This window comes from Chenopodium album, chromosome 22, assembly GCF_948465745.1.
Source record: "Chenopodium album chromosome 22, dcCheAlbu1.1, whole genome shotgun sequence".
Lineage (NCBI taxonomy): Eukaryota > Viridiplantae > Streptophyta > Magnoliopsida > Caryophyllales > Amaranthaceae > Chenopodium > Chenopodium album.
This window is the reverse complement of record NC_137855.1, coordinates 31,061,700-31,084,844: the sequence shown is the minus strand read 5'-3', so window position 1 is coordinate 31,084,844 and position 23,145 is coordinate 31,061,700. Positions and strand designations below refer to the sequence as shown.

The following is a 23,145-nucleotide window of genomic DNA, read 5'->3' as shown; positions in this document are numbered from 1 at the left end:
TTGCCATTGAAATACTTTGTAGCTTAAATAGGTTGTAGCCTTAAAAGTTAACTAGCATTTTGGCCCGTTCAACGAACGGGTTGAAGCTCATTTTATTTTTCTTGAAATGTGTTACTTATTTGTGTTATATGTGTCGGTGATTTTTTTATAATAATTTGCTTAATTTTCTTACTTATAATTTGCAAGTTAGGAATACATAAAGATTTTAACATTAAATAATTTGTTATTTTAACTTTTACATTAAAAGGGGTATAAAGAGGAGTACAACTATTTTTTATAGTGAAAATGGAACACTAATGGAACACTCCATTTCTTACTCAAATTTGCAAGTTAGGAATGCATAAAGACTTTAGCATTCAATATCATTTTATTTTATCTTTTACATTAAAAGGGAGTATAAAGAGGAAATATTAATTGTTGTGTTATGTGACATATGGGTGAATTATGATGACATGTGTCATATAGGTGATTGTGGTTTCGCTTTTTAAATACTAAGTATAAATATAAATATAAATATAGATATAGATATAGATATAGATATGACAAAGCAAGCTACAAGCCTTTATAACTTACCATTAAAGATGCTCTTAAAAACGAAGGGATTACATACTACGTACGAGTAGTATATTAATTATGTAGTGTACGGTCTGGGTTGGTTGGTCAATAGCCCTAGCTTAAACTAAGTTAGAAAGATATTGAAGCTTATCACGTGCCCTTCCTCTTCTTGTCTTGTCTCATTCTCCATTGAGGCGGCTACTCTGCATTCTCCATTGAAGCTTTTTTCTCTTCCATTAAAGCTCAGGTAAGATGGTTTTTCTTAATCATCGATTATCATTTTCACAATCTAGGATTAACCCTTAATTCAATTATTAAGGGATTTTAGAAGGTGAATTGATTATTGAACAATTGGGTATAATTTAATTTTGGAAAAATTATATTTTTGTTTCTTCATTCATATTCTTAAGCGAGAAGAATTCAATTTGATGATTGAGTCTAATTTGATTGCTAATGTGTTGCAAAACCCTTGAATTGTTAGGAATAAAGTATGAAAATGGATGTTTTCTCTCTGCGCTCAGCGCCGCCGCCCTTGTTGCCCTGGCTCAAAGACGGGTCTGAAATGGTGAAATCAAAGAAGATAGTTTCAGTCATGGCTCCTCAACAGACTCAGAGAAATCCTTCTGAAACTGGCTCGGTTGGTTTCATATCAAAAACCCCATTTTTTTTATTTATTTATTTTTGGTTTGGATGTTTTGTTATTGTGCGTGGGCGCAATGACGTAGATGAGATTTAATCTTATGTCTTGGGTACCACCCGATTTTAACCAACTAAGCTCGTCAGCCTCTATATTGATTTAATATTGTTTATTTGTGTTGTTGTTAATTTTTATTTGACTTTTCTTTACTAGAGTGGAGGATTGAGTTGATTATTGGTTTTAATCTTATGTCTTTGGTACCACTTGACTTTAACCAACTAAGCTCGTTAGCATCCATATTGATTTTAATATTGTTTATTTGTGTTGTTGTTGATTTTTAATTGACTTTTCTTTACTAGAGTGGAGGATTGAGTTGATTATTGGTTTTAATCTTATGTCTTGGGTACCACCCGACTTTAACCAACAAAGCTCGTTAGCATCCATATTGATTTTAATTGTTTATTTGTGTTGTTGTTCATTTTTGTTTGACTCTTCTTTAATAGAGTGGAGTATTGAGTTGTATTGGTTTTAATCTTATGTCTTGGGTACCACCCGACTTTAACCAACTAAGTTTGTCAGCATCCATATTGATTTTATGTAGTTTATTTGTGTTGTTAGTTCATTTTTATTTGACTATTCTTTATTAAAGTGGAGGGCTGAGTTGATTATTGGTTTTAATTTGGTTATTTAGGTGAAACATGGGATGACAATGACTGAGAAGATATTGGCTAGGTCTTCTGAGAGATCTCAGCTAACCCCTGGTGATAATGTGTGGGTTAATGTTGATATTTTGATGACCCATGATGTTTGTGGACCTGGCTCCTTTGGTATCTTCAAGAAGGAGTTTGGAAAGAATGCCAAGGTATTACTTTTAATCATAGAAGTGTTAATTTTTGGTGATTTGTTTATTAATCCTGTTTTCTATCATTATTGAGTGTGTTTTAATGTGAAAATGTGCATTCATAAGGTAAAGACTCAACCAAGTTATCAAATTGTTTCTATCAGCCTTGCCTAGAGTATCAAAAGAGTCGATTTTTCTTTGTTCCTAGAGAATGAGAGATGTGTTTGAATATGTCAAGTACAAGTTTAAAACAATAACAATTACAATAACCAACTTAGCTGGAGACTTAAAATCCAATACATCTCTGGGTTCTGGCAGAAAACCTTTACAAGGTTAGTTGTCATCTGGCAAGCCTCTCTTGTACATACCTTGGACAAGCTCTGCAATTTGATGTCTTAAATTCGTCAAGAGTTTTTGTATTATAGGACAATAGAAACATAGGTCAGACACTATGACCCTCACCACATTGTATTATAGGACAATAGAAAGCAATGATTTGATCCTAGAGGGCTAAATTATCCCATGCACCAGGCTGAATAAAACCAATGGAATATATCACTTTTGATTCTGTAAAATTATTAACTTTGTGTTCCACTGATCTCATTTTCAACTTACTTACAGAAAAGTAATCCCGTGTTATAGGATAACATTAGATACTTGGAATTGAATATGAGTCTAAGACTTGGGTATGATCCAAGAGATTGATGTGGAAATTTCTGAAGCTAGAACGTGCATGTCTGTGATTACAAGTTTCTAAAGTTATGATTGGGACACATGTAAAAGAAAATTTTCCTTTGGTAATTTCGTATATTCAGAGAAAAGTAGTAGTATCAAATTTCCTGTTTGGGCCAAAACTGTGTCTCTAAATGTCCATACCCATATGCCCATAACCCATTTAGGGTGTTATCTGACACGGATAGTTGAGCTGAAATGAAGAGTTTGAGCATCGTAAGGAGAAACTGATCAGAGGCTTGATAGCAGATGCTTCAACACAGCATTCACATTTCATCCTTTGCACCAAGTCACTAAGATTTGTGCAGTGCTAATTATTAATCTGTGGCACAAAGGTAAGACTGCCTGCTTTAAGATATTGAACTGCATACCCTAAACTCCCTTATATTCAGCCTGTATTGAACCTTACTAAATAAATTTTCTCAGCCTTTGGAAATATTATAGTCTATTAATGGCTTTGCAACTTATAGGCATTAATTGCATGCAATTGTGGAAGTTAGAAAATTTTGTATGATAGTTACTCATTAACAAAGCTTCCAGTAATTGGCAGCTTATCACTTTATATATTTGACAAATGTTACTAACCCTAACTCAAGAAATATCTTTCTTGAATTTTAAACACGTTTCTTTTAAAGGCAGGAGCAAAGTATTGTTCATATGAAGGTATAGCAATTAAAACCAAATTTTCCTAATTATGAATTGACATATAAGCTTGTAGTATGCTTATCGCCGTTTCTTCTAATTTCCTGTAACAACATTTGGCCGAGAATTTTCTGTTATATACTCAGACATTTGATGGGTTTTCATTTTATCATTGATTTTTTTGGTAGCAGATCGGAAAACTCATCTTTGTTATTAAAACTTACAATATAATATGAATTTGAATGAGGTTCCCCATGAAGCAACAAATGGCTTCAAAATAGACTAATGCAGTGTGCGTATTGTGAGGCAACAAAAGCTTCCAAGATGCTTTTGGATAGTCATTAGTGCTGATTTACTAGTGGAATTCATTGCTTCTTACAAATTGTTATACTCGCTTTGTCCCTAATTAAACCCAATGCTTAGTCAATATATATATAAAAAGGCTCAAGGTGCACTGAGGTGATGAAAGTCTGCTGCACCTGCTGCCTCAGTGCACATCTTTGAAGTGAGGCACACAACATAAAGTAGTTAAAGAAGTTTGCCTATGTGCGCCTCAAGTGCTCCTTTTTGAATGTGCCTTGCCTAGAGAAAAAAAGGCGCTCTACCCTAAGCGCGTAGGAGCGCCTTTTTATACACCGATTTTTAATGTTTTATATAGCAAGTAAAGTGGTCCTAAAGTGAGTGAGAAACATGAAAGAAATTGAGGGTTTATTAATTTTATAAAAGAGTCTGAAGTAATTTTCGACGGCTTTATAATTATAGTGACTCGATTAATTCGGGAGGAGGAAGTAGGATTTTGCTAACTGCTCATTATGGTACTTAGGCGACACACACTAATTATGGCGCAGAAGCATATAGAAGAATGGCAGGTGTAAACCTTGCAGTGTCTGTATGCTCCATTGAGGCATCGATACCTTGATGTAACTTGCAATGGTAGTTGTGCAAGGCATTTGATGTGAATAAGGTGATTTGTGCTCCGATGCACTGCTGTCTAGTATTTTATTATGATTTTTAGTAGGGAGAAGCAACAAGAATTACCTACCGTGAGATCAAGACCAGGTGTCTGAATTATGACAATGATTAGGCTGTGTATGTTGAGTACATCATTAGCTAAGACTTCACACAGTTTCTGTAGTTTAATTGTTGATTGCAATCTCTTCACTATTATTGTATAATTTTTGTTGATCAATGCTCAGATTGCTATCAACTGCAGCATTCTCTCATCAACACTATCTAACTCCTATTTGGAGGTGCATGACTTAAAAATTCTCTTTAATTTTCCTCTTGAACATGGTAAAAGGCTTATCCAATGCAAAGCAAGTTGATCATCAAAATCTCCTGTTTGATTGTTTTATATGTGTCATCATTCATTCCTATGAAAGCTGAATAAGTTTCTAATCTTTCTCTTACCTTGTGAACGCTTGACACCTCTGTACACTTACAACCACAACAAATAGAAACAATCCATATGCTATCATTTATCCTAGGATATATACTATTTCATGTTATTAATTCCCATTAAGTTTAAACCCTTGGCTATGTACCTAATTTGTTCTGAGACTTGTTGATTCTGTTCTCCATTGTACTTCCCAAGTTCAAATACTCTAAAGTGTTCAACCAACTCTTTCCTTGTCTCTCTTGGTTGGTGTAGCAGGGTAATGCACACTATCACCAATGTCATCCTAAAATGCTTTAACCTACCACAAAATCACCATGTTCCAATGCTTTTATTGAGTCAATGCAGCGGATTATGCCTATCAATTTTAGTGCTAATATTTCTGAATATTTTTTGTAGAAATGAATTAGTTTCTTGAATATAGCATTCTAGTTAGAGGTTTTTCTGGACATTCGAATGATGGAGGTAAAGAGGAGGGATTTGTTTTATTATTTTCTGCATGCCAAAGGGTGATAAGTTGAGAAAACACTGAAGGAGATTAATATCTGTGACAAATTTTTTCTAATGTGCTGGCTAGCAGGCCTGACCAAGCTGAGATAAGATTTAAAGAAACACGAATGAAGTGCTCAAGAATTTGGGGAGGATTAGCTATGGGCCGATTTATGGGCCAATCCATACTATATTTTGTTTTGTTGGAAAAAAACTTTGGATTAGAATGGTCAGATATTTCTGGTTAGTTTTTTGAGATTGATCCACAATTAGGCATCCCTGGGTTATTTTTAGTAGCACAAATTTTTGCCTGAGCCAGCCTAAGTCAATGGTCACCTGTACTTTTAATATTTCTTTATATGTACTAGCACTTGCGTATGCCTTGAGTTAGAAGTGATTTTGAGTTCATGCATGCTCCTTTCAGTACACCAAATGCACTGTTTTCTGCCTAAATTATAATCATCTTGATGTCGTTAGTTTCAAGTTTCTCTCTTTGATCTCTATGCATTTAAAAAATAATCATTAAGTAAATATTTAGAAAAGAGGAGAATGGGGGGGGGGGGGGTAATGAAAGATACTTCGTTTTCTTATACTTGCAACACTTCCCTAAAAAGGAAATGTCATAATACTTGCAACACACTATAAAAGGAAAGTTACTTTAGGGAAAAACTATACTATATCCCTTATTTAAAGCACATGGCCCACTAAATTACACTCCTAACAACCACTCATCCTATTTTAAAGTTTATTATATCATGTAAACCCCACCTTTCTTAGTTACCGCACTAAAGGGTGCGTTGCATCTAAAAGAAAACGGAGGAAGTATTATACTATACAATGCACGTTGAATCGGACTACAGTCCTTTGCTAGTTCAAAATTTTATTTGAGTGAATTTTTTTCTATTGTTGTTTGCATATGTCTGCATGTACCTATGGCTTCTTTTATTCTCCTCTCAAGCCTTAAATTGTTCCGTGTACTTTGTTATTTGAAGGTATGGGACCGTGAAAAGGTTGTAATTATTCCCGACCACTATATTTTTACAAGCGATGAACGGGCCAACCGGAATGTTGATATCTTGAGAGACTTTGTGAAGGAGCAAAATATCAAATATTTTTATGATATAACTGATCTTTCAGACTTTAAGGTACGTTGTATGCTGATAGTATTAATGGTTCCTAATCATGATTATATTTTTAATGATTCTGTCACCTGTACAGGTTAATCCTGACTACAAAGGTGTATGCCATGTGGCTCTTGCACAAGAGGGTCATTGCAGACCTGGAGAGGTATTTAGCCCTGGCAACTTTGCTACTAGCTATTTTCCAATTAATTGCTCCGAGGCCACAAGTCTCACATAGTTTATTTATTTATATATATGTTTTTTGGTGCAACATCTCATATACTTATTAATTTAGGTCTTGTTAGGGACCGACTCTCATACATGTAATGCTGGAGCATTTGGTCAATTTGCCACTGGAATAGGCAATACTGATGCAGGTTTTGTTTTGGGCACTGGTAAAATACTATTAAAGGTTTGAAACTCGCGTCCTTACTGTAGGTCCTTAAGCAAGTATATCTGTTCATTGATGTATTCACAACTTAATCTGGTTGTTAATTCTTGAATTGATTTATATTTGGTTTACCTTGAACTCTCTTTTGAATTGCTTTATGTTTGGTTTACCTTCGCTTGCCATGCTTGGAATCCTGGACTGTGAAAATATTCCGTCTCAATTTTTCTGTTTCAGGAAATAGTCTCATCTCATGCTCGATTTGTCATTATAAAGTTTGTCATAACTAATTTGACCGCAAATGCAGTGAAGGAGCATTAATTATTTCCTATATTTGGAGTTTCTAGTTTCTATGCACTTTGCTACCAGAGTCTTTGTTATACTATCATTAATACATCCATATAAATAAAGCTGGTCAGTTGTCTTATATTGCTATGATTGAATCTGATGTCAATATCCTATAATTACCTGAAATTTCTAGCCACATGTTTTTCTTGCTTCAGACTTTGATACTTTAGGCTCTAAAATCATACTTGAGGTTAGAATTCTGCCATGCCTTTATTGAATGTTGTGTGGCTTGTGCCCATGCCTTTACAATTGCCTAGTTGCTTAATATATTTGGGTGAGTTGTTTTCCTTGCTGGAGATTCACAAGCTTTTTTTTTTTTTTTCTTTTTTCTTCTTAATGCAACGTTGTTGCAACTGCCTGTTGTGGGGGTTTGGGTGACCAAGTAGAAAAATTACTGCCGTGTGCTGCTAAATGCTGTGTTGTATTAATTGAGAATTGGTTTACTCACCTTCCTGAAGCTGCTCTTTCATTTGACAGGCTTTGGATGAAATTACTAGTTGATATTTGATTTGGGTTAGAGTATCTGTGGCTTTCCTGGGTCTATTTTTAATTCAGTAGAATTGGGATTTCTTTTTAAGTTTTATTTTCTTTTCATAAATGTCTGTTCTATTAGGACACTTATTCTTGCTTTGTTCATTTGTTTTTTTTTTTCCAAGTTCTGATATTTTATCTATATGCAAGTAACAAATTAATTTTTTGGACGCTGTGTATAAAGTTGAATTAAACTCTAAAATTCAAGTTCAGTTATCATCCTCATACATCACCACTTTACGGATTAAATATCTTTTGTTCTTATAATTGTTGCAGGTTCCACCAACTCTTAGATTTGTAATGGATGGAGAAATGCCTGATTATCTGCTTGCAAAGGATTTGATCCTGCAAGTAAGTGTAGCATGTTCTTGATTGACTCTGTAATTTCAGCCCCATAATCGCATATTGATTCCTCTTTCCCACTTTTGATTGATTTTGCAGATTATTGGTGAAATATCAGTGGCTGGTGCAACTTACAAATCAATGGAATTTGTTGGATCCACTGTTGAAAGTTTGAGTGTAAGCTATCTGTTGTTACTCTTTAAAATTAGTTTATTTTTAAAAAAATGTTGACTAATTATTTTGTAATCTTGTATGTATTTTTTGTTTGATGTTTTATACTTCCTGATATCGCATTTGTATCTGTGTGCTCCCAGATGGAGGAAAGAATGACCCTTTGCAATATGGTTGTTGAAGCAGGAGGAAAGAATGGGGTTGTTCCTTTTGATGATACTACTCGCAAATATCTTGAGGTTTGTGCATTATTTGGTTTTTGGTCTTCCCGAAAACCTAGTTTTTCACCCTGTTTTCAAGGAATTTTATGGACCTTAACTATGGCTTGGTGCATATTGAGAAGTCTTATATGCTCATTTACTCTTTTCTATCCTCCATTGCCCGGCAACCTGTTCTGCATGCTGTTAAATTAGCCATATAGATTATAACACATTTTTTTTCCATCTCCTGTAGTATGCTATATCTTTGACTGTTCTTTCTCAGAGTGATCATTTAAGCATTTGCTTTGAATTGACATATGTTGGTATCATGATAGATCTAAAACTGTCAATAGTAAGCTAGAGAGAATTAGGTAATGTTTCTACATCAAACTATTTGGACAGAGTTGCTTGCTTACATATGAGTGTTTGGATTTTGTACAGGGCAAGACTTCTATTCCTTACGACCCTCTTTATAGTGATGATCAAGCAAGGTACTTTTATTGCTTTTACATTTTAGCAATTTAGCTTTGTACTTAATAAGATCATGCCTTAAGTTGGTTTTTTTTTATTATTTTTTTAATTTATTTTATTTTTTAACTTCTTTATTTACTTATTTAAAATTTAAAAATGCTATTGCAGCTTTCTTATGCAACTGATCAATGAGTATTACTGATGCATGCCTATGTTTACCTTAAGCGTTCTGATGTTTTCTATTTCTTTGGATTTTAGATTTATGTCTGAGTACCGGTTTGACGTCTCAAAGCTAGAACCTCTTGTTGCGAAGGTAAATAATATATTGAATGATAATTTAAGATGTTTTGTCTGTCTGATTTGTTGACCAGTCTTTGTTAAGGGGTTGAATTAATGTCAACTGACATCCTTATTAATTATTTGCAGCCTCACTCTCCAGACAACCGTGCTTTAGCAAGAGAGTGTAAAGATGTCAAAATTGACAGAGTATACATTGGTTCTTGTACCGGTGGAAAGACAGAAGATTTTCTAGCTGCAGCCAAAGTCTTTATGGCCTCTGTAAGTCTTCATGGATTCTGATTTGCTGATTAATTTGAAACTCTGATATCCTTGTTTTAATGACTTATTTTGTGGGATCTCATTTCCCTGAGCTCATATGGATCTTCGTCTCAGTCGCTCATGTTTTGTTCACTTGAAATAAAGTGTTATGATCTCAATTCCCAAGGTCTGGTCTGAATTTTTCTGGTCTGATCTGATCTGATCTCATAGTGTGATCTTATTAGATTCATCTTAATGTACAAATTTCGAATATCTAATTTTCATAATTTTTATTAATATGGAATTAGAGACTTCAAATTGAGATAACAGAACAAAGAAGTCTAATCTGTTCTGGTTTGAATTATTCCGATCAGGGCTAAATGGTCTGATTTTAATAAGAATTTAGTAACAATTTTCTAAAGAAAGACGAGTACATAGCACTTGATCACTTGGACTAACACCCAAATTTCTATCCTCTTGGAATTTATGTTGCATAAGAACTTGGCCAGTAGGACTAGCATTCTAATTTCTATCTTCTGTGTCTCTTGACCTGAAGATAGAGAGTTACCTGTGCTATATAATTGTTTGTGTACGTTTTTGTTCCTTGGGGTGATAAGATCAGGTTGTAAAGGTTTGGATCTGGAGTGTGGCTGCTTTTTCAGTCAATTGTATTCTAAAGTTCATTTTTGTGTCTGTGTTATGATTTTTCTACAGGGTAAGAAGGTCAAAGTCCCGACTTTCCTGGTACCTGCCACCCAGAAGGTTTGTTTCTGTCCTCTATTTACTATGTGCACATAGGGATTTGAATGTTTTAAAGGTGAAATTTTATAGACTAGTGATCTTTCTCTTTGATAACTCATTCAGGTCTGGGTTGATGTATACACTCTTCCTGTGCCTGGTTCCGGTGGTAAGACCTGTGCTCAGATATTTGAAGAAGCTGGGTGTGATACACCAGGCAGTCCAGGTTGTGGAGCTTGCCTTGGTGGCCCTAGAGACACTTATGCACGAATGAATGAGGCGCAGGTAACTTAATCAATGCTGTCCAATTCTTGTATCCTTGTTCACTTCAGGTTGAATACTAGTAGTTGAGTGCAATTAAGAAGAGATCATTGTATAGGATCTTTAAAATAACATGAGCTGAAATTGGAGGTAAGACAAGGAACTAGAAAATGAGAGGCATGCAGGTGAACAAGGGAAATACGCTAGGGAAATACTTGCATCTTGCTTGCTTAAGACTCTGTTCTCAGTTTATTTTAAAAGTCTGCAAAATTAAATTAAGCTAGCACAAATAACTTGATCTATGCAAAAATAAGCTGAAACAAGCCTATGTACATGGATTATGGGATTGAGTTATACTCCTACATTCATTTTGTGTCATCTATCTCTTTTCAGATACCACTTACCAGTCTTGAATCTACTTTTCGGCCTCCAAAAATAGCTTTCCATTTAGCTCGTTCATACCACTGTCAGTGCTTTTTGAAATTAGAAATTAAGTGCAGAAAAACTAAAAACTAATGCAAAACCATCCTTGGCATTATTTTAAAAGCCACATGTAACTATATATTTGATTAAAACCGGCCAAAACTCTTAGATACACATCCAGTCAACCACCAATATTCATTAATTTTTTATTAATTTTTATTTAATTATCACATAATAGGGGTGGGTTTCTACATTAAAGATTCCACTGTATAGGTGATTATTTAATTAACCTTGAGGCGTAGGTCGTTTTACTACGTAAAAAATTCCCTAAATAGATATGGAATATTGTGTGAATATGGTTCAAACTTCAAAGTTCGAGATGATATCAATAAACATGTTTTATTCAGTCGTGGTTTATATACAATGTGATGAACCGGTAGGTCACTAATTAAGCAACTTGTATTATCATCACCACATGCTTTATAGCTATAATCATAATTTTAGCTGATAAAGACAACTGTAATTGCCATTAATCATGTGCTTATTTGACAAAAACCACTGTCCTTGTCTGATTTTGACCTGTTTTCTTTATTCATTACTGCATGATAGACAATTCTCCTACGTGCTAACCTATCATCGCACGTCACAGCTGCATACTATTCTCCTACATTTGGGGATCTTATTAATTCATTATGTGCATATTACTCAATAATTCACGGGATCCTGTTGTATTGTTAAAGGTATTTTAGGAAGTTTGAGTAAATTTAAGTGAATGATATGCATATCTATGAGATAGAACAGATGTTTCCCCATTCGACCTACCTTTGACTAAAAGTATATTGAATGCAGGTGTGCGTGTCAACAACAAATAGGAACTTCCCTGGGCGAATGGGAAACAAAGAAGGGCAAATTTATCTAGCGTCTCCTTACACTGCAGCTGCATCTGCATTGACTGGTTTTGTTACTGATCCAAGAGAGTTCCTGTAGTGTGTCTTTTGTTTCATCATTCCTACACCTTATGTTGATTTTATTTGTCGAAAAATCTATAATATGCATCGTTATGTACCCCTAATGTAATAAGTGTCATGTACCGCTATGCATTACTAATGACATTAATATTATGTTAAAATTTTGCACTCCTAAAAATTATTTTGGAGGTTAGTTATGTTGGTAGTGTGTTATTAATCATCTTATAGGTTATGGGTTATTCTTTTATTTCCTTTGGACTACCATGAAGGAGCAAATTGACCAATTTGGTGCCATTTTCATTATAATATAAGCAATAAGAAACTCTGTAAAATGGTAAATACTTCGTAATAAGAAACTCTTTAAATTCCTTCCCAAAGCTGCAATATTAATTGTCAAAAGGTTGATTAAGTTCAAATCCGTTGAACAACTACCCATAATAGCAAGATTTGTGAAGCTTTTTAGTTATTTGTCCATTCCTTTACATTATTATTTGTACTTGCTTTTAATATTACTTTCCCCTCTAAACCACCTTCTATTAGGAGGAGAAAGTTGGCCTTTTATTTGTTATGAGTAGTGCTGTCAAATTTCAAACCGAAACCGTTTAACTGTCTGAAACCGACCGACCCAAATGAGAACTGAACCGATTAAAAACCGAATTTTTTGAAACCGAAAACCGACCCGAACCGTATTATAGTAAACCCGAAACCGAATCGACCCGAATAATGTTAAACCGTATAAGAACCGAACCCGTTAACAAACCGAACCAAATATAAACCGAACTGAAAGAAAACCGAATCGAAAAAGAACCGAACCGTATCTAACCCGAAACCGGTTCCAGCCCGAAACCGTTTAAACTGGCAAAAAAACCGCTTACACCGAACTGTTAGCAAAGTGCTACCCGTTTGCACCGAACCATTTAAAAACCGAACTGATTGTAAACCGAACTGGTTATAAACCAAACCGTTTATGAACCAAACCGCTTCTAAATCGAACCGTCTACAAACTTTTTTATATAATTAAATGGATGTTTTTTTTTTACGGGAATATAATTAAATCGAACTGTTTACAAACTTTTTTGTTTTGACGGGAATATAACTAGTAGATCAGTATGACTAAACTTGAAACAGAACATAATATGTATTTATAAAATCAATGAGAATTTGTTTATAATATGATGCCTAAATATGAAATGATTCGCGACTTTATATAAAACTTGTGAACGCAAAAGGTTAGCAAGTACTATCAAATTTCAAACCAAAACCATTTAACTGCCCGAATCCAAACAACTCGATAAACAATTTATTTTATGAAACCGAAAACCGACCCGAACCGTAATTTAGTAAACTTGAAATGGAACCGATATGAATAACGTTAAAGTGGTTAAACCATTGAAGAACCGAACCAGTTATAAACTGAACCGAAAAAGAACCGAACCAGTTAAAAGCTGAATCGAAAAGAACCGAACCAGTTATAAACTGAGCCAAAAAAGAACCGAATTGTTTCTAACCCAAAATCGTTTCGAACCCGAAACTGTTTGAACCGGGATAAAAACCGTTTACACCGCACCGTTAACAAACCGCAACCCGTCTGCACCGAACCGTTTATAACCCGGACTGTTTACAACCCGAACCGAATTAAAACCGCTTAAGAATAAACCGAAACCGAATCGAACCGATAACTATTTAAACCGAACCAAAACCGACCCGTGAGACAATTAAACCGATTCCAAACCGACCCGATTAAATACCGAACCGATTTCAAACCGAACCGAAACCGAACTGTCAAACCGTTTTGACAGTGCTAGTTATGAGAGATTCTATACATGGATTTTTATATTGTAAACTGTTAAATTAATGTTAATTTTATTTATACATATTTTCCTTCATTAATGTTGTCAACGACCAAAATTGTGACATAAGGTCAAACTAAAAGAGCTCTCTAGACGTGATTAGCGATGGCATACATTAACCATCCCTAATTTCTTTAAAAGTGTTAAATGAAAAGTTATATCTTCGATGTTTTTGTTGTTATAACACTAAATTCTTTCTAATAAACAATTCTATAACTCAATTCATTACAGAAATGATATTAATATAAATTATTTTTTATTCCAAAACTTTTAAAAAGCTCACAATTACGTATCACGTTATGATGTCAAATTTTTCATTCCATAGTATTAGAAAAAAAAAAAAAATTATGACACTAAGGGTCTGTTCTCATACGTTCAAATTCAATTAAGTTCAGTTCAGTTTAGTTCAGTTCCTAATTTCCTTCTCTTATAAAATATTCATTTCAGTTCAGTAAGTTCAATTCAGCTGAGCTGAGTTCAGTCAATGAGAACGTTCCCTTAAGTGTATTAAAAAAAGGATGTGAGATTAAAAAATAAGTAATAAAAAGTTGGAGTGGGGGGGGTTTAATTTAAAAATAAAAGATGCCCACAAAAGAAAGTAATGTATTGGAAAAAATAGGGAAATTCTCAATGGTAGCCTTCTACTTTTGCTTTTTTCCAATGGTAGCCAATTTTTTTTTTTTTTTTTTTTTTTTTTTTTTTTTTTTTTGCATTCTCAATGGTAGCCTTCTACTTTTTTAAAAGTTGCAACCGTAACCTTATTAAGTCTAAACCGTTACTTAAAACATAGGGTTCGATTAATTTCACCTTCCATCCCCTTTTTCTTTCCTCTTTCCTCTTTTCTTTACTAAGACCTTGTTATCTTAACCTTAATTTTGTTGTACTGAAATTATGTTGCATGAAATGAAGTGTTAAATTAAGTTGAAAATTTCGAATTTCCTTGCATGAAAGGTTGAATTCCTTCTTTCTTCTGTATTTCAGTTCATCGATGGTCTCCACACTGAACTCTCTGGTAACAGTGCATACTCCTTTTCTTTGTTAATGCAAACCAGAAAATCGCCTCAAATGCTAGCAATTCCACAATTTCTTTCTCCTTTGCTGATGTGTGCGTTTCCAACCCACCATTGTTAATAGTTTATTGACCTGTTAACAATAAGCCTGACAGGATCGAGACTTGAGTTCATTTTCCATAAACTGCCCCAAACCTAACCTAATCATACCCAATTACCCGAATCCAAAATTAAACCCGACTCAAACTGAACCTAAACTACTCACGAAAGGATAAATGAAATGAATCAACAGTCCAACACAACCTAAACCAAACCTGACTTGAACCAAACCCGAACCCAACCTAGAGGCCATATTAACCTGATAGGAACCAATCCAAGTATGAAGTATGACCCACGTGGCCTAACTCGAACATGACCTAAGGATCCATAATTGACAAGTTGACCCAGAATCTCATATAGTACATAAAATTAAAATTTTTCTACTTGTAAAACATTAATCATCAAAGTTATCTTACTAATGTACTCCGTAGTCTATAACTAATAAAATACCAATATGATCATTAAAGTTGAGTATCCGCATTAAACTAAAATTATAGAAAATAAGAGAACACATAGATAACCTTTTCTTCCTCCATCTTGGTAGAAATGTGGGACAAACACCAACTTGTGCTTGGTGAGTTGGTGTTATGGATTCCACTTGAGGTTATCTGTTTCCAACTACAGGTTCGACAAAGACCATAATACTGAAACTTTAACTTGTAAGAAAAAGCAACCCTTCAAGTTTTCCATTGTGATAATTTTTGCAGGTAGTAACCAAATAAATCATACTTTATAACATTTGCACCCAAAAAATTACAAAATTTGATGAAGAATTTTTCCAAATACAAAGCAAAGAATGGAAACATTCCTCAAGCAGGAAGAAGGAAATATTCCATTCATGAATGGATGAATCAATCGGAATATGTATCAGGTGGACATCACCTGTGACAAAGAATTGCTCGATGCAAAATGACAAAGAATTCCCATGAAAAAGGCACCAGCCAATGTGACTGGAAGAAATAGCTGGAGAAGAAAGAACACAGATCTTATAGGATTCTTCCAATGCGGAAGAACAGCAGCGTTGCACTTCTGAACAACCATTTTATCAGCTCTCCTGCAAGGGTGCAAATAGATGCACGTGAATTCGTTCATTCCATGATGTTGAAATATATTTACGAAGGTCAAAATGAGAAGCTTCAATGAAGCTTTACCTTGTGAATTTCAGCAAAGAATATCATGAGTAGGAAACAATCAAGGGTTCTTGCTCCTCATTAGCTTTGTTATTATAATAGGCATACAATCCCAGTTGTATGATTGCGAGAAGGCCTCCTATCCCATTTGGAACCTGGAGTTCAATAACGAAAGCATAAAAACTGTATTCAGTATATGAAGGGAAAAAAAAAAAAAAACAAAAAGCTATATACTTGATAAACGAAGATATAAGACTGCTTACGTAGATAAATGCATCCCAGTTAAGCATCCCGTACGTAAAGAAAGACATGCTCATCAAGAAAGAAGAGAGTGAAAGGTAGAAAGGCATGTATTCAACACTTTTTGTCCTTATAACCAATCTCTGCAAAGTCAATACGGTCTGTCAGAAATGAGAAGGCATAGTCTGTACTCTGTATTTGCATAATTAGTTAAGCAACTATTATGGACGACATGTCTTCAGCACCCTTATTGAGCAAACTGTAGTCAGATAAGGGCACCATTTATGTCGTCCTTGGTTAATTGCCTAAAAATTATGCAATTAGTCTGTCTTATCAAAATATGTCATGGTCATGGCCCAAGAAGGATTCAATATAGTGCAAGAAATAAAATATTAGCATTGCAAACTTGGACAAACATACGATTATAAAGAGTGGTGAAGCAAACATTGAAATTAGAGACGCGCAGCTCAAGAACCCAACAAAAATCTGCCTTGAATTAAAGTCAAAGACTCTTAAGCTCAAAGTGACCAAAATGGCAAACGAGACAACCACGGCAGATAGCAAACCAAGCATCTTCATCTGTTATATAACATAAAAGGAAAGCAATCAACTAATAAACCATTCAAAAGATTTTCTAAATCAGTAGCCAGAGGTAAATCAGAAATGATATAATACCTTTCTCACTCGCTCAGCATATGCTATGAAGAGGGATATGTAGACTAATTGGAAGATAGCCCCTGTCGAATTGACTGTTGTAATCAATATATTATCAACTGATACGAAGGGTGACCCATACCAGGCGCATATCATACAGTTCAGGAGGGTGTATATATACGGCAATCCTGAGAATTCTTCTGTTGACCCATTTCTGATAATCCTCCTAAATGTCGGTCTGTTTATTGCACAAGTTACAGGATATTTAGAGATAAAATACTCAGAAAAACTTGAACATAGATCAATGAAATTTGCAAAATTCACACGAAATCGAGTGGTAAAACTCACATTGGTGACACAAACAGCCCAAAAGCAAAGATGTTCCCTGTAATACAATGCAGATGAAAGTTTGTGAGTCAAAACTCATGACATAATAGAATCCTACAAATAATATCTATGATAACAACTACTCCGTACTTTGGTCATTAAATCAGTATCACTGATAGCTTTCGAATGTTCAATTTCAAATTTGACAACAAACAGCTGAAAAGTACTTTTCCCATCTCAAATTTGTGTACTTAGTTTTCAAATAAACCGAAAATATTCAAAACTCGCAACAATAACAAACAGGCCCCCATGAAGTGCTTCCAATAGACCAACATCAGCAAAATGAACAACTGTTAACTTCCATACTGTTATTCAGAACTACATTACTCCCATTGTTTTAAAAATTCTTCCTGCTTTGACTTCTATATCGCGACTACACATCCTATCAGGAAAAACTTTTAGAGCCGGAGGGAGTAGATTGTTAATATTATCCTTTTCTACAACTTCTAGGATGACTGATCACAGCAAGTAATCAAAGAGACAAAGACTATATGAAATAATTACTAAATTATGCAATCTTGAAACCAATTACATTTAAATAACACAATTTAATATCTGCATTTAAATGTTTAGCTCATTTGCTCAAATCATAAATTCCCAGAAATCACAAAATCTTCTTGATGTATTCCAACAATATAGTCAACAAACTTCAATGATTGACCTCAAACAAAGATCAATTTTAATCGAGAAAAAAAAAAAAAGTCAAATCATAAAAACTAACACAAAAAGAGAGAATAACATCTGAACTAATCATCAATTGCATTCAACTATTAAAAAGAATAAAAATTGCAATATAAAATCCCCATTTTTTCCAATAATTCAAAAAAAAAAAAAAAAAAAAAAAAAGAGAGAGAGAAATGGGAAATTACCAGCAACCCCAGCTGCATCTTTGAGAACAGAATATGCAACAACTGAAAGAGAAGAAACCATGAATTTAATTTGGATATGAAAAATAAAAATAAAATTCCTTTTTTTTTTTTTTTTTTTTTTTTTTTTGTGTGTGGTGTTTTCAGACTAACTTTTCTCTCTCCTCTAAAATCTAAATTGTTGAATTGTTATATTTGTATTTTTTGTATGTAAGCTCATCAATGAGGTATTGTATTACAGTCTGTCAAAAAAGATGTGACATTTTTATAAGGGGAAAATTGTCACGTTGTTGTTTGAAAACAATTGTTATGGTCGAGAAATGATTCTTCAGAGTTTTATACGGATACGGAGGTAATGGTAGTCTTATTCCTTAATATTGCAATTGCAATTGCAATTGCTGGTTTTGGTCATTATCCAATAATATCCATTCAAGGATAACAGTATCACGTTGGATATTATGATGACTAGGTGAAACAACCCAACAATATGCTTGATTGGGCCCGAGGATAGAATGTTGACCAATAATTCAAACATAACCGGCCCTAATAAAATTGAATCGATGGTGATTCGACTTGAAAATTAAAAGGTCACATTATACGCTCACCTCGTCATGGGTTATTCAATTATTGTTATAGAGATTACTCGGTTAGGGTTATAGGGATTAATTCGTTAGTGTTAGAAGGGTTACTTTATTAGCGTTATTACTGTTATATGGGTTGCTCGGTCCATGTTACAAGGGTTACTTTGTCGGTGTTATTTGAGTTACTCGATTTGTATTACAGAGGTTACTTGCTTAGTGTTATATTGGTTATTTTGACCTTTTACAAATGACTACATGATGTGGCCAATCGCACACAAAATATGCTGATTTTTTTTTGCAGAAAATTTATGGTCGTTGTGGAAAATTGTACAGTTTTCATATATTTTTTTATTATTATTTTTTTATATAGGTGTCAGCATTTGACAAAGACGTTTACCAATAGAAGAATTGTCTCTTTTTAATCTCACATACTTTCCCTGTTTTTCATTTAATTGCACTATTTTTCTTTTTGAGAAGTTGCATACAAAGTATTAATTACACCATATCCCTTTATGGTATGTTTCCATAAACTTTTATCATATTTACACAACCAAATACCCATCATATCCTTTTATACATTTGATAAAAACTACAAGTGTCATCACGTACAGAATAAAAAGGAACAAACGGAGTAACAATCTTTATAGTAGTGTAATGACTTTTACACACTAGAATTACTGAAAAATTAACATATCTTTTCAAGAATCCATGGGAGAGCATTTGAGCTCATAAAGGGAGAAAAATGAAAGAATAAGAATTTCAAAGATTTTGCTACAATACAAAGTTTATTTTTAGTACAATCATTCTTTGCTTGCACAATAACTAGGGGAATTGAGAGCTTAAAAGAACCCCTCTTAACACCTCATTATCTCGAGCAAATGCACATCTATCCCGATGTGATTAATTCTCCCTCGATCCTCATGATGCACAAGGTTCTTACATATATGATTATTGATAAAAATTTACGAGGAACAATCCGGAGCAATGCACTAGACATTCACAGGTTTGGGTCTGTTCTCATTTATTGAACTGAGATGAATTGAACTAAACTGAACTAAACTAAACCAATCTAAACTGAACTGAATTATTGAATCGAACTGAACTGAATTGAAATGAAATTAAGCTGAAGAGAATAGGCCATTTGTAGAATCAAAATTTGATCATTTTATCTTTCTTTTTCTTTCATATGAAGAGAAGCTGATCTTTAATTAATTTATACAATGCTTGTATTACATTACAATAAGAAAAGAGAGGCTGAGAGCAAACTGATGTAATTTATGTACATCTCTTTTTTGATATTGCATATGGTGAAATACAAAAGGAAGCATGCATGCATGGTGAATGAATAACACTCTCGTGAGATCTTGAACAATCATAGTAAGTCCATAAGCATACCCGCCGTTGTTCCAGCAAACTCTGCTTCTTCCTGTGTGAATCATGGTAACACTAAGTCACATAACTTTTGCCTTAGCCTAGCACTTTCCTACCTTATAAAAAGTAGAAACTTACTCTTATGAATAGTGTAATGCCAATTATACCCTTTAAAATGTGCATTTACATATATACCCTCATTAATATGTACAAGTTTTTTTAATGAATAGTGTTTGGACAATTATACCCTCTAAAATATTTAATTACGTACTTATTTGCTTTCATGCATTAATGTTAGTTGTCTTGGGTATTTATACTCATAAACATAGTTGTGTACATATTTTTTTGTCACTAAAAATTTGTGTTTTTAAGATTAAGCCGAAAGAGTAATTAGATATGACTAGCTATGCGCGCGCATCGCGCGCATTAGCTGCCCTAGTAAAACTAAAAACTACAAATTTATCGACAAGGGGGATTTGAACATGTATCTTAAATTCTTAACGCACACAAGTCCTAAGTCTTGATCACTAAATCAAGACCTTAATGGTTTATCTACCCAACAAATTAATATTGATATCTTTGCAAAACTTGAAAATCACAAAAAAGAAACGAAGTGCCCTTCTTTCTTTTGTTACTTTCCTATTTCAAAAATAAATATCTTGAATTAAAAAGTATAAAAAAAATTATGAAAAGAAAAATATAATAATAAACTACACGCCAAATCAAATAAGATTCTATATAATTTAATTTTTTCTTATATTACTTTTGGAGAGTATATATATCATTTACAATTGAATATTCAAATATTTCAAATGAGACAATCAAACTGAAACGAATAGAAGGAGGTAATTGTATTGCTCACCTGTTGGTAATATTGATGGTGATGATGATCATAGTGATGAGGAATCGGCCTACCTCTTTCATCATACAAAATCAAACCACTAAATCTAGGAAGTTCACACCTCTCACCCATTAGAATTGGCCTTTGCCAAACCGGCATCTTCGACCGGCCAACACAACCTACACACTTTAAACAACTCGACACAACGTTCATCCTTTGTTTCCCTAGCACAACACTCTCGTCGTTCCACTTGTGTGCCAAGCTCCAACACGCCGACCCCAACAATGCCTTCCTTACGTCCATCAATCCACACTTGGAACGAGATCTTTCGTACACTATCATAGACTCGGTCTCTTCATCGGAGTCATCATAGCACACGACCTTGTTCCTTTGAGCGGCCTTCTTCTTAAGGACTACAAATATTATGGTTAAGCAAACAAGTATCACTAAAATTGACGTACAAATAAGTAGTACTATGGCTTTTTGTGTTGATATCTTCAATTTATCCTCTAATTTCCACAACGCATCCATGTATTACGTAATCCTTTCTTCTTTTTTTTTTAATTTTTTTTTTGGTGGGTAATGAAGTGATTGAATTTAGCTAGCTATGAAATGAATTGCATGAAAGTGGAAAATTGGTTAGTAATTAAAGTATAAGGGGCTGACGTACAACGGTGGAGTTTCACATGAAACATTTGGCAATTTAATCAGAGCTACCGCAATGTGTATAAATGTTAAATGTTTTAAATGTAGTTCACGGGTAACCCACGGAATCAAAAGGGAAAAAATGTTGAGCTCTATGGAGGATGTACAAGTATTGAAAACACATTGATACATTATAATTATTTCCGACTTCCATCCCACGATAATTATGTACTCCCTTTGTTTTTTTAAGCGGCAAAGTGTGTTTCAGTGTTTGTATGAACCTTTAAAAAAGCTACGAAATAGTTATAAAGAACACTCCTATTTTTAAAATGAGGTTTGTTTTGTAAAAGTTAAAAAAAAAAAAAAAAAAAAGGGTTTGTTAGAGATTTTAAAAATAACAAGCTAGAAAGTGATTGCGAAAATTACATTGTACTCCATTGTAGTTTATGATATGTACATTACATAACAAATTAAATTAAAGGGAGCTTACAAGTAAAAGAGAAATACTTTACATACAATTATGCTTCTCCTATTACACTACAAGAAAATAGATCAAAGAGGGCGATATACATTGATCAAGGAGGGCGAGTTTGATTTTGCCTTGTTAGTTTCTATCAAGGAGTGCGAAATTATAATTGCCCTTTTATTACAGAGCAAAGAGGGCGAATATTACTTTCGTCTTTGTACTTCAAAGCAAACAGGGCGAATTTATTTTTCGTCCTCTATAATAGAGCAGAGAGAGCGAGTTTACAAAATCGTCCTCTATAGAGCAAAGAGGGTGAATTCCATTTTCGCCCTCGTTGTTCAATAAAATAAATCAAAGGTAAACATTACAGAGTAAACGTTTTTTCTATTTTACAAAACAAAAAAGAAACAAACAGGGCGAATTCCATTTTCACCGTCGTTGGTCAATAGTAAAAAGGGCGAATTCCTTTTTTGCCCTCGTTGGTCAATAAACATTTTAATAAAATAAAACAAAGGTTTTCTCTATCAAAACAAAAGGACATAAAAAATTAAACGTTTTTTCTCTGAACATTTTCCCCCAAAAATGTATAACCCTAAATCTTCGTTCAGATTCTTCGCTCTAGTTCTTCGACCTAATTCTTTGCTATAATTCTTCACTCCTAATAGATGTTCAGATTCTTCGCTCTGATTCATTGCTCGAAATCGGTCAGATTGCAAGTCAGATTTCGCTCCAAATCATTGCTCGAAGTCGGTCAGATTGTAAGTCGTTCAGGTGTCTCAAAATTTTGGTAAATTTTGGCTCAAAATTTTGGCATATTTTGGTAAAAGGGGATGCTAGAAGGTGCAAGGATGAGAAGATTGCTTGATAATGTCCTAGAAAAAACATTATTAAATATTTGCTATTTAGGATAACTTTATTAATACTTTTGTATATATAATGACAAAATTAGAATTTACGCCTATTAAAACTTTTTTTTTTCCAATGTCCTAGAATTTATTTTTTTAAAAATAAAATAAAAAATTGAACAAAGAGGGCGATTTTGATTTTGCCCTTTAAAATTTGATCAAACAGGGCGAATTTTGAGCAAGGAGGGTAATATGAATTGACTTGTTTGAGTTGTTTATAGAGGGCAAAAACAAATTTCGTCTTGCTTGATTCAATCAAAGAGGGCGAAAATTTTGCCATATTTGATTTTGATCAAAGAGGGCGAAATT

General features: G+C 33.8%; 3 protein-coding genes across 4 annotated transcripts; 1 reads left to right on the top strand and 2 right to left on the bottom strand.

Annotated features, from left to right (window-relative positions):
• Window positions 1-651: 651 nt before the first annotated feature.
• Window positions 652-11,988, top strand: LOC145605122 (3-isopropylmalate dehydratase large subunit, chloroplastic-like). Of its 2 annotated transcripts, none has more exons than XM_081661144.1 (15): window positions 652-802; window positions 1,037-1,192; window positions 1,884-2,054; window positions 6,285-6,437; window positions 6,511-6,579; window positions 6,709-6,825; window positions 7,957-8,031; window positions 8,122-8,199; window positions 8,337-8,432; window positions 8,835-8,884; window positions 9,123-9,177; window positions 9,291-9,422; window positions 10,116-10,163; window positions 10,266-10,424; window positions 11,673-11,988. In XM_081661144.1, the coding sequence occupies exons 2-15, from the start codon at window positions 1,046-1,048 to the stop codon at window positions 11,808-11,810; spliced, it is 1,488 nt and encodes a 495-aa protein (XP_081517270.1). In that variant the 5' UTR covers window positions 652-802; window positions 1,037-1,045; the 3' UTR covers window positions 11,811-11,988. The 2 variants fall into 2 exon arrangements, with proteins under 2 accessions (XP_081517270.1, XP_081517271.1); XM_081661145.1 differs by lacking the exon at window positions 652-802 and adding an exon at window positions 813-886.
• Window positions 11,989-15,458: 3,470 nt separating this feature from the next.
• On the bottom strand, window positions 15,459-18,310 carry LOC145604582 (bidirectional sugar transporter SWEET2-like). Its single transcript, XM_081660467.1, has 7 exons — window positions 18,031-18,310; window positions 17,123-17,159; window positions 16,796-17,012; window positions 16,541-16,699; window positions 16,144-16,263; window positions 15,902-16,035; window positions 15,459-15,804 (listed from the first exon to the last, which is right to left on the bottom strand). Exons 1-6 carry the CDS (start codon window positions 18,089-18,091, stop codon window positions 15,925-15,927), a joined length of 705 nt encoding a protein of 234 aa, XP_081516593.1. The 5' UTR covers window positions 18,092-18,310; the 3' UTR covers window positions 15,459-15,804; window positions 15,902-15,924.
• A 1,670-nt stretch (window positions 18,311-19,980) lies between these two features.
• On the bottom strand, window positions 19,981-21,351 carry LOC145604180 (uncharacterized). The gene is made up of 2 exons (XM_081660126.1): window positions 20,842-21,351; window positions 19,981-20,034 (listed from the first exon to the last, which is right to left on the bottom strand). Exons 1-2 carry the CDS (start codon window positions 21,349-21,351, stop codon window positions 19,981-19,983), a joined length of 564 nt encoding a protein of 187 aa, XP_081516252.1.
• Between the last annotated feature and the right edge of the window lie 1,794 nt (window positions 21,352-23,145).

Excerpts from the sequence above, each read along its gene's own strand:
- LOC145604582 (XM_081660467.1), bottom strand. The coding sequence starts at position 18,091 with ATGGTTTCTTCTCTTTCAGTTGTTGCATATTCTGTTCTCAAAGATGCA. Across the intron at positions 16,700-16,795 it reads ATGCTGAGCGAGTGAGAAAG|ATGAAGATGCTTGGTTTGCT; the intron begins GTATTATATCAT and ends GTTATATAACAG. Across the intron at positions 16,264-16,540 it reads CTTCACCACTCTTTATAATC|AGATTGGTTATAAGGACAAA; the intron begins GTATGTTTGTCC and ends TTGACTTTGCAG.
- LOC145605122 (XM_081661144.1), top strand. The coding sequence starts at position 1,046 with ATGAAAATGGATGTTTTCTCTCTGCGCTCAGCGCCGCCGCCCTTGTTG. Across the intron at positions 1,193-1,883 it reads ATCCTTCTGAAACTGGCTCG|GTGAAACATGGGATGACAAT; the intron begins GTTGGTTTCATA and ends TTGGTTATTTAG. Across the intron at positions 6,580-6,708 it reads GTCATTGCAGACCTGGAGAG|GTCTTGTTAGGGACCGACTC; the intron begins GTATTTAGCCCT and ends TTATTAATTTAG.
- LOC145604180 (XM_081660126.1), bottom strand. The coding sequence starts at position 21,351 with ATGGATGCGTTGTGGAAATTAGAGGATAAATTGAAGATATCAACACAA. Across the intron at positions 20,035-20,841 it reads ACCATCAATATTACCAACAG|GAAGAAGCAGAGTTTGCTGG; the intron begins GTGAGCAATACA and ends TGATTCACACAG.